A 10,995-nucleotide genomic window follows, 5' to 3' on the forward strand; every position below is an offset into this window, starting at 1 on the left:
ATATATATATATATATATATATAAGGATAAGGATAATGGATTGATATTTTCTTCCTTTTTCCAATCTCCACAGCCTCACCTCCTTTTTCTTCCATTTTCTATTTTTTTTTTCAATCTTGCTTCTACACATGTTTGGTCTATTGCATAAGTGTATGGTGATGATAAATGACAAGTGGGTTGATTATAGGGTAATAAGTGGCCACAAATTCTAGATTTACAAAAGAAGTCTCTCATTTTCCAAATAATATAACCTAATCCCCCTACCTTTCATTATTAGCAAAGTGTATCCCAAATTTAAATTTGTATCTAACCTACATATTCAAATATTGTAGATTATAAAATAAATCTCAACAAAATAATTTAATCATTTGGTCAATTGAAGTCCTAACAAGATAATCCACTTCATTCAAATTCAAACTTGACTTGAATTCCGACTACTAATAATCATTTAATGTATACACAACATTTAGCACTTCATGTTTGCATTCATTAGCTACCTCTAGCATTAACCACTACAAAGGTGGTGCCCCCTTTTTCTTATGGCCAAAAATATTATTGAAAACTAAATTGCTATCCTAAAAAAAAAAAAATTTAAACGAGCATAAAATTTCGGAGTATTACATCAATATTACCATGAAAATAATACCCCTTAAGCATGGAAAGTATCTTACCGTAAAACTTGAAGAAACTTCGATTGAGATATGAATTGAAAGTGCTATCCTTTTTCTTCCATTTTTTTTTCAATCTTGCTTTTACACATGTTTGGTCTATTGCATAAGTGTATGGTGATGATAAATGACAAGTGGGTTGATTATAGGGTAATAAGTGACCACAAATTCTAGATTTACAAAGGAAGTCTCTCATTTTTCAAATAATATAACCTAATCCCCCTACCTTTCATTATTAGCAAAGTGTATCCCAAATTTAAATTTGTATCTAACCTACATATTCGACAAGTCCGAAGGGTATCGACAAGCCGGAAGGTGCAAGTATGTGTTTGATTGCATTCTTTTGTGTAGTATTATCATGATAAAATTCAAGCATGGTATCTTACTGAGTATTCCTTATACTCATAGTATTTTATACTAAATTTTCAGATCCATGATCGTTGGATTGATGGAAGTTAGTTGGCAAAAGCGATGATGGGTTAAGGACAAAGATGTTTTGCATCGAAAGTTTCATTTTGTATGTTTTGTTCGATGACTGCTTTCCATCTGTTTTTCTTATAGTATTATATAAAAACATGTATATGACATGATGTAATATGGTATTAAAAGTAAAGTTTGTAATCATATCTTTCATGTTGTGTTAAGAGACATCTTTTAGAAAATTTCTCCTTGCAAGTGATAAAAGGCAAAAACAGGACAGTTTCGGGGTCAACTTCAAAGCGATGTTTCTAACTCTATAAACATCCATTCGAGACTCTAAAAATATTTCTGTGTTCCTCTTTGAATTTTCTAAATATGGCCGCAGGATTTACTCAATTTGGATAATTGTGGCCTGAGATATAAATTTTTAAACGTCAAGGGGTCAATCAGGATTTCCTGTGTAACATTTCACTGTTTTCAGTAAAACGTCCATATCATATGATCTTGGAAAATTTTCATATTTTAACCTAGAAAACTACATGAAATTATCTTTCTAATGCCGCAAATTTCATGTAAAACGGAGTTGGGATGAATTTTATAAAAATTGTCAAACTTGCTGCCCCAACTAACCTTGGTAGTCTCGAGTCCGTATATGTAAAGTATAATTTCTTGTCGACGGGCACTTCTACTGGCTATTGAATTTTATAAGAATTATTTTACCAAATTGAAAATAAGTTTCCAACATGTAATACTTCTATTTAAGGGTATTTACATGTACCAAAGACTGAAGTTATTATATTTAGTACGTGACCCTCGAAGCTTAAGTTCGGGGCGTCACAGTAGCGACCTTTAAATTTAGCTCCTTCGCAAGATTGGGGGTTGAGCACGCTTGTCGTGTGCCTACACCATACAGGTCAAATACCTGCAGATTGAAAGAAGTCACATTAAGGTTAAGATGTTATCCAAAACAATAGCACGATTCACATTAATCTTAAAGTAAATGAACTCGATATATGGTTGTAGACATAGATAAACATTTTTGGGCGCAGAAGACTACTGCTTCAAATAGATAGTAAATGACCTGTATATAACCGGTAATAGGGTTGGGCATCGTCCGATTCGGTTCTGTTCTAACGAGAACCGAATCGATCCCGAAATTTTCGGGTATTTAGTAAGTAGAACCGTCGAGTCCAAATTTAATTATGGAACCGTTCGGATTTGGTTCCATTCGGTTCAGTTCGATTTTCAGATTCTGTACTATAATTAATTTTTTTAATATTTACAAAGCATGTTCAATCTTAGCTCTTACAAAATAACGTAGTCCAATCTTGTATGTCTTTTATGTTTATCTTTGTTGAGCTCTTCATAATTTTGATTGTTAAAATCACAAGAAGAGGAAGATAGCAAGCTCATAATAATTAAGAGAGACGTTATCGAGTTTCAATTCGATATCTCCAGAATGGTAGAAACGACATTATAGTAAAATAAGAGATTTGATAAAACTTGGGTCAATTTAATTTAAGTTGGACTTGGACTGAAAATTAGAGATAGGAAAATCATATTTTTGGGTTGAGCTAAAAAAACTAGTTAGCAAATTTATTTAGAAAAAATAAAATAATTTGGCTTATTTAAAATAAATAAATTTAAAAAATTAGGAAAATTCGGTTCTTATTCGGTTATTCAATTATTGATCTAGAATCAAGAACCAAATTGAACCCCTCAATTCTCGATTCGGATGCCCGTTTGGGTATTTAATTTAATAAGAACCGCTCGGTTCGGGTACAGTTCGGTTCGAAAGTTTTGCCCAACCCTAACCGGTAAAGTGGAGGTAACTGGATAACAATGAAGTTAAATTGCGAAGAGCAGATCAAGATACACAAGTACTAGTACATAACGAGCATAAAACAACTGGATAAACTCCAGCAAACTAATCTATTCTAGCAAAGGTCTTTTGGACACCAGCAATACTACGAGGTATCCAATGTAAAGGATTAGCTAGGACATTCAATGACTTGCTCTATCGCCGTGACTTCCCAAATTTGAGATGTTCGAATTCTTACCATTAGTAATGCAATAGACTCATGGCGTAATTGCCACTAAATTTCTACATATATTTTCTTAATATAAACAATATATTATATTTGGAAGCTTCAATTGTTTCCAATAAAACATGGACAAAAAAAAAGTAACATAGAAGTTAAATTGAAAGACAGCCTGACAAAACATAAAACAACTTTCTCACAGTAACAGAAGAAACTTTACCAAATATTAGAATTCAAGTAGTCTAATATGTATATCACTTCATAAGCCAACCTAGTAAAGTGATCTAGAAATCAATTCTCTACCAGCAAATTAGTGCATGCCACAACCTTAAAAGAATGGAACCCTTCTACAGTTTTCATTACTACTGGGCTCCTATAAACAACAAATTGAGAACACAATAAAGTATATTTTCCCCCTATGATGTGTATATGTAACAAAAAATTGAGCCTTGTTTTATGTTCCCAATAAATTTGGTGTTGCTTTCATTTGTTGATGTCTAATTGTATCTGCCCCAGCCATGCACCAGGAAAAAATAAATGAGGAAAAATAAAGACGGAAAAACTTACAGGGATAGGAATTCTTCGGTCATGGAAAGCAACATCTGATGCAAGGTATACATCACCTATGCAAGCACCTTTTGCCTGGTAAAATCTAGCTATCAATATAAGATATGCATCAAAAGAGTGATTAAACACTCTCTGTAGTAAGTGTGACTTCGTTATCCTATATTTAAGATATGACTGAAACATCTATATCAGCAAGGTAATAGATTCCATCTAGTACAAGTCGAAGGAAGCCAGAACCTAAAAATGTGCGTAAAATGTCATCACACAAAGAAATAAATCAAATTCTTTACTGAAAACGTGACATTGACTTTTTATGAAAGAAGTTTTAACATTTTGGTGTCCATATAAATACAGAATCAGTCAGACAACAAACAACAGAGGGAAATAGAAAGTACAAGTAAAAATAGAAAAAGAAAAAGAAAATATCTAAAGAAATTGGTTAAAAGAATAAGAAAGGAAGGAACCAGGGCAAATTTTACATATATGAAAAAACACTATCAGCAGCAGAATCGATAAATGCCACATGGAAAAAGGAGGATGGAAATATAAACAATTATGATAAGGTTCAGAAGATCAACACATCTAAAAAATAAAAAATAAAAAATGAAAGCCATCATATCCGCATTCGTAATACCTTGAAACCTCCAGCAGTGCCTGCATTTATGATAAGGTCTGGTTGCAATGCTTGAATAGAAGCATAAGTTATAAGTGATGCAGAAACTGTGCCTACGCTGTCAACACCTGATAAAGAAACAATTAAGAACACAGCGGTCGGAAATTCACTGTGGTGACTAACCAACAATGGCAACAAATAACAACAAAGCTCCTTAAACTGCATAATGCATCACAATATTCATAATCCAGTTACAGAACTTAATGTGACTGCATACCTTCTTCCTCTACTAAAAATAACATATACTCAAGAATGATCAACCACTTTCATAGTGATTCCTCCGATACCAATCCCCCTACCCACCCCCACCCCTGGATGAAAAAATATTGAATGGCCCAAGGATAAGATTTATTGATCGCTCTTAACTACATGGTACTTAATTTTATTTAGTTTCGGAGAAAATATGTTCAAATCTTTTCAAAGAATCTTATCATCACAATAGGGCCAAAACGACAAAATATCTAGAAATAAGCAGATTAGGCTTAATAGTGAACACATATACCAGAGACTGAAAACAATTCACGTAACAAAATCAAAATCCATAACATGCCATCAAGAATTAAGGAGGAAAGAGAGAGAGAGACCCAAAACTATGTCTTTTCCAGGGGAAACAATGTTGATATTCAGATCTTTATATTTTCCACTGTACCTCACCCACGGGACCCCCTTTGGAAACCTGCATCATTTTCACAAAATGATAATAGATAAAACAAACCATAAAAGGGTAACGGCCACTTGTAGAATGGCAACAATATAACAAAACACATTCTTTTCCAATTAATTTATTTTAAATCCAACAATGACTGAGCATAAATAAACGAGTCGTTATTAAATTCCACTTATCACTACAGTAGGCTTAAACTTTCCAAAGATCACCAGTACAAATTGTACGAGACAGTCAGTCTCCTTTACTTTTTCCCAATCCTCATTTTTCTCAGTTTTTTTTTTTTTTTTGGTCGGATCTCAATTGAACTAAATTACTTATAAAGCTTAAATAAAAAAAAGAAGGCCCACAGAGAATTGGATTCTTCGGTGAGCTGGAACTTCTCCACTAGAGGTGAAGCCTCCTTCTTCATAGCTATTCACCATTCACACACACACACAAAGAAGTTAGCATATAAATACATACTAACAAACACAAAAAAATCTCAAAATATATATAGAAAAATGGAGTACCAATAATGAAAACGACATCGGAGATTGGGCGTTGAGGTACAGATTCCTCTTTGACTTCAGCTGCTTTGCCATCTTGAGGAGGCGCCATTAATAGTGGAATTACGTTTACTTTCCCGTCAATTTCCGATAACAACCGGATTTTTTTTAACTATTAGTCTCAAAATGAGCTTCTCCGTATTCCTGTGAGTTTCAATTTGAAGTCCTCTTCTCTGAAAAATATATCGTACGCATTTGTAACACGTTTATTTGAAGTAGGAAGGTTCAATTCAAACTGTAGTTAATTGGAGCGAATGAACCGCAGCAGAGATGTACAAGATGAAGCGTGCGTGAGGACTCTCTTTTTAGTCAAAAAACTTGGTGTGACCAAATGAGAAGTCCAGCTCAAATATAATAATGTTGCCCCCCAAATTCTGTTCGACCATGGGCCAATAGAGCTTTGCCAGTTCTACTTTCACTTATATAGTCTTTGCATAATAGGATATTCTAGAAGATAGGAAACGATCGTTTACATTTCATCAATTAGGTGAAACCATAGAAATTAGATATGGAAAGACAATTTGACAAAGTTATTTAAATTTTACCTTTAAAAGATAATGAGCAAATGCATATAGAATTGCGACGTACTGATAGATAAATATAATGTCACTTGTCTTATACTTTTCAAATGTTATGTTGCCATCAAATCTCGTATTTTTGATCTGTTATCATAAATTACTAGAACGACAGATCTTTAAGATCTCCCAAGCAACAAGTTGCCTCAATTGGACTGGTTGAGTCATACAATCCTTTCATTAGAAGCTCGCCTCTTCGAGGATGTTTTTGCACCGAAAGGGGTCCATGGTAGCTTATGACTTCAGGAAGCCTTGAAGCCAATTCTAGGTTCATCAAGGCTATCCAAAGCATTGCAGATGAGGTGACCCTCAGGGGTCCTCGAGGTGAGGTTAATGTCATGACTTTGACATTTTTTGCCATGTGGGCATGTGGTCCCACGCACCTGCTTTGATTTCACTTGAGGTGAAGAGTAACAATATTCTCTCAAATTCGAGTCTAATATTTACGCTAGTTTAAGTAAATTCGAAGATAACTATTAGGCCTTCACGAGCCTCTATTAAGAGGCAACTTTATTGGCTAACCTGTGCTTTGTCTACCTCAGCTCCACTTGAGATGAAGGCATATTAAATAACAATATTAATAACAACATACTAAAATTTCCCAGTTTATCTTATGAACAGAAAGCAACCTAGTAGCCAAAGTTGCAACTATTTGCATAGGTAAAGATTTATACTTGATAGGTTGAGATAACCCGGGTTAATACTCTAAATATATACTTGATTGGAAGATCGTATGTACAAGGCCAAGCTAAATTGTAATCGACACAAAGAAGAAGGCCAGATATGAGTTTTTGAAACTACACTGAAGTCTCATTTCTATACTAAATTTAAGGCAAATTTTAAGCGACTCTGGTGGATTGGAAAAGGCTTCGGTCTCATCCACTTTGGTACGAAAAATATTATATATCGAGGTCGAAAAAATACGTGGTAAGTCAAATAGACCACAATTAGAAGAACAAACTGGCTATGTGAAGGCTTTGTGCTGGGGCTACCATTTGGCAGCTCTGGGAAGTTGTCTGGAAGTGACATTTGACAATTTTCACCATTGAAATATATTCCTCTAGGAAAAGCCCATTCATTTCTGAGTGAAGAGCTCTAACTCCTTCGTTCGTGCGCCATACCCATGGCTCACTCACTGAGGGGTTCTTGGCTCACTCTTTGAGCTGGTTCGAATTACAGACTCATTATCTAACTCTAAGTACCAGAGAAAAAGAAAAAAAGAGCTCTAACTCCGTCGTTCGTGCGCCATACCCATGTTCTCCCCCTAAGTCTACCTCGGGGAAGGATGCTCGTACATGGGTATGGCACATGAACGACGGAGTTAGAGCTCTTTTTTCTTTTTCTCTGGTACTTAGAGTTTGATAATGAGTTTGTAATTCGAACGATGTACGAACATCCTCCCGCCCGAGGGGGACTTAGGGGACCAATGTTCCTTTCCTCCGTCCCACCATTCCAAAACGATCTTGAATCTTTTTGCAAAAGTATCTTTGTAGTCACTGATCCCAATTGATTCTCACCAAGTTGCACAAGTTCAGAGTTGTACAAAAAAACCCTTAGAAGAGAGCAACTTCTTCTACATAAAGTATGATCGTGTAATTAGTATAGAATCTTTATCGGTGACCTCAATGAAACTCAAGTATGATTTTGCCGAGGTGTACTCGAAGTTGGAAGAACTTTATTGTTGAAGGCATAAGCAGTGGTAGGCTGGCTGAATTCGGGATGTTGAACCAAAACGTTCCAATCTAAATAGTTTTTCCAGTTGTTGTAATTAGAGATCGTCAGTTTTACTTTCCAATGATCTATGTAATTTTTCTTAATATGCCAGTGAACCCGAAGTGGACACATAAGATCTGTGCATTGAACTACATCAGCATCCATGTTCCTGATCATCAGGAATCTTTAGTTAGGATCAATAAACAAATATACTAATAGAGAAGTCATTATGCTCGAGCAAAATGTTGGATTATTTCTTTCAATCGTTAGTACAAAATTTACCATTTTGAACATCGAATATAACAGACCTTCAAAATTAATCAAGTGGCATGTAATTGTTACTGCAGCCAAACTAGGCACACATTCAATTGGATGGTTAATCTTTGACTTCTCATACATTCCTATATGCATTTTAGTAAGGAGTATTAGATTGCACTAGTATAATAAACAAGATTTTTCCATCTTATTCTTCTTTACTGCTGTCGAATGCTGTTTAATCCATCTTACGAAACATGAGTTGAACTCAATGATAAAGTACTTACTAAAAACTTGCTCGTCTTCTGCCTCCAATCACTGACAAAACTGTGGGATCAATGTCTATAAGTGGGCCAAAAATATAACCAGGTCCCTGGGCCATTAGAGCAAGATTTAGAGGCTCGTACCCAGTAGACTTCTGCTCCAAATTGCCAACTGTAACCTCAAAGGATGAGTATAACATCAAAGGTTTAATAGGCCAAGGAGCAAGGACACCACCATTGCAGTAGCCATCGATACTATTGATAAGTGCAATGGTCGCACTTATTTAGACCACATTATTAAATGTTTTTGTCGTGAAATTATTGAACTTTATTTAATTTTAGTTAATTTTTGTTTGTTTCAGTGTTTGACCCGTTTGGAAGCAATTGGAAGAGGATGAAGATTGAATTAGTTGTCGGATGAAAAATGTGGGAATCAAATTCTACACTTTGAAAAATTAAGGATTGAATTGTATGATTTTAAAATAATTGAGGAGTTGCAAAAAAAAAAGATATAAATGGGCCTTGACTTTTACTTGGGCTAGAATTCAATTGCAATTGCAATGCATACTTGAATTAACAAATCAAGTGGATGGCCAATTGGACATGAGAGCTTGGCAAAAAATGGGGCTGAATTTGGAATCCAAAAATCACAAAAAGAAGGGCTATATCTATACTGGAGACAAATATATACACATGACCTAGCAAAAAGAGGGCTGGCTGCTGGAGACAAGTGGGCAGCTGTGAATTAGATTTTATATACATATAAATTGGTTCCCGACAGAAGGAAATTGAAGAAGCAGAATTATTACACACGCATATAGGCGGCAATTGAATTTGGGCAGCAGCTTCAAGGATAAATTGCAATCAAACACTACGGCAAATATGAAGACGGCAACCGCAAGAAAGACACGGATTATTGGATTATAATTGGAGTTAAACACGTCCGTCAATTTTCAGTGATGTCCTCACTTTTATTTGTTTGATTCCAATAATATGTTAGGCTAATTCGTTTCATGTATTGGATGATGACAAAATTGTTTAATTTTTAGTTTTAATTCGAGACCAATATTTTTATGTTAATTATTGCGTTGTGATTCCATTAGTGTGCCTATTCACATTGTTTTAATGTTTGCGCACTATTAGGACAATAAGTTTCTTATTCGTAGTGTTGGAAAACTCATGATAGGTAGAACACTATTATTGGGACACACGGGCAATAAATATTAGGAATAATATTTTTGGCGTGTGCGTCTTATGTGATAATCCTAAATGTCAATGTATGTTCGTCATATGAATTCGGACTATGAACAAGATCATCTCGTGGTAATCATAGGTTTATTATATTTTGAGAAAGAATAATAAATAAAAAACGGAATTATCGATCGTCACAATTGCATAAATTAAGATAATCATTACTAGTTGAGAATTAAAACTAATAATTAATCAATGGCGTCAGAAATGCAATATGTTCGCATACTTGATTTTTAAATCAACTTTCATTATTTTCACAAGTTTTAGTTCTAAAAATTAGTTAGATATTTATTCGATCATCTTTTGGTTACAAACACAAATTTAAAAATATCAAATATACTAAAATTGATCATTATTCCATGTGGGATGATAATTCTCTCATCACGATTATTACTTGGACAACGAACCTGTACGCTTGCGAGTATTTGACGAACAAGTTTTTGGTGTCGTTGTCGGGGAATAACGATGTTAATTTTAGTTATTAGATATTTTAGATTCGTTTTTTTTATTTTTTATTTTATTTTTAGTTGTTGTTTTTAGGCTACCTTACACTTTTTAGACGGCTTTAGTTTATGGAAAATCTTGACGAGGCAGATCTCTTTCCGATAAACCACGAAATTGAAAGAACATTTAGAAATCGCAAAAGAGTTCAACGTCAAGCAAAGAGAATGACTGATAACCAAAATCAACCACAAAATCAAGTTCAGCTTCACGAGCTAGTACCGCAGCCAAATCAACCGAGAGCTATCCAGAACGAAGCTCCTGTCTTAGTTGGAGATTATGTCAATCCAATTCCCGCACTAGTGCAATTTGCTGTAGTATATCCTTCCTTCGAACAACCTAATTTTCACCTCAAACCAGATGTCATCAATTTGTTTCAAAATCACCAAGATATCAGGTTCTTTGGAAAAGCCACGGAAAATCCACATGAGCATATTTCTGTTTTTCTTATTTTATGTTAAATGATCAGTCACGAAAGGATATCGGCAGATGCATTCTGAATGAGATTATTCCCTTATACCTTGAAAGACGCTGCTAGAGAATGGTTCCTCTGTTTACCACCAGGGAGCATTCAATCTTGGAACAATATGGTTCAAAAATTCACGATGAAATTCTTCCCACCTTCTCGAGTTCACCAAATTAGGAATGACATTCACACATTCAAGCAGAAAGATTTAGAGAGCTATCTTGAGGCATGGGAGAGGTTCAAGAATTTTTTCAGATAATGCCTCAGCCTTGACATTCCCAAGCAGGCTCAGCAATATCTTTTCTACTACGGTCTAAAACAAGAGTTCAGAAATATGATTGATGCTTTAGCAGGAGGATCAGTGATGAAAATTGATGTGGACGAGGCAT

The 10,995-nt window shown here is 34.8% G+C and overlaps 1 protein-coding gene across 2 annotated transcripts in view; it reads right to left on the reverse strand.

The window, feature by feature from the left end:
- The window catches only part of LOC111388561 (5'-methylthioadenosine/S-adenosylhomocysteine nucleosidase 2-like), a 9,973-nt gene extending 4,067 nt beyond the window's left edge, over positions 1-5,906 (reverse strand). Inside the window, exons 1-6 of one of the 2 annotated variants that reach the window (XM_023013320.1) lie at positions 5,547-5,901; positions 5,385-5,448; positions 4,955-5,046; positions 4,332-4,438; positions 3,698-3,772; positions 1,936-2,010 (exon numbers count right to left, since the gene is read on the reverse strand). In XM_023013320.1, the coding sequence (XP_022869088.1) occupies positions 1,936-2,010; positions 3,698-3,772; positions 4,332-4,438; positions 4,955-5,046; positions 5,385-5,448; positions 5,547-5,634 (501 nt within the window). In that variant the 5' untranslated portion in view covers positions 5,635-5,901. Of the gene's footprint in view, positions 1-1,935; positions 2,011-3,697; positions 3,773-4,331; positions 4,439-4,954; positions 5,047-5,384; positions 5,449-5,546 lie in introns of both variants that reach the window. The other variant, XM_023013324.1, reaches the window with a different exon arrangement.
- Between the last annotated feature and the right edge of the window lie 5,089 nt (positions 5,907-10,995).

The sequence above is a fragment of the Olea europaea genome, chromosome 3 (assembly GCF_002742605.1).
Source record: "Olea europaea var. sylvestris chromosome 3, O_europaea_v1, whole genome shotgun sequence".
Taxonomy (NCBI): Eukaryota; Viridiplantae; Streptophyta; class Magnoliopsida; order Lamiales; family Oleaceae; genus Olea; species Olea europaea.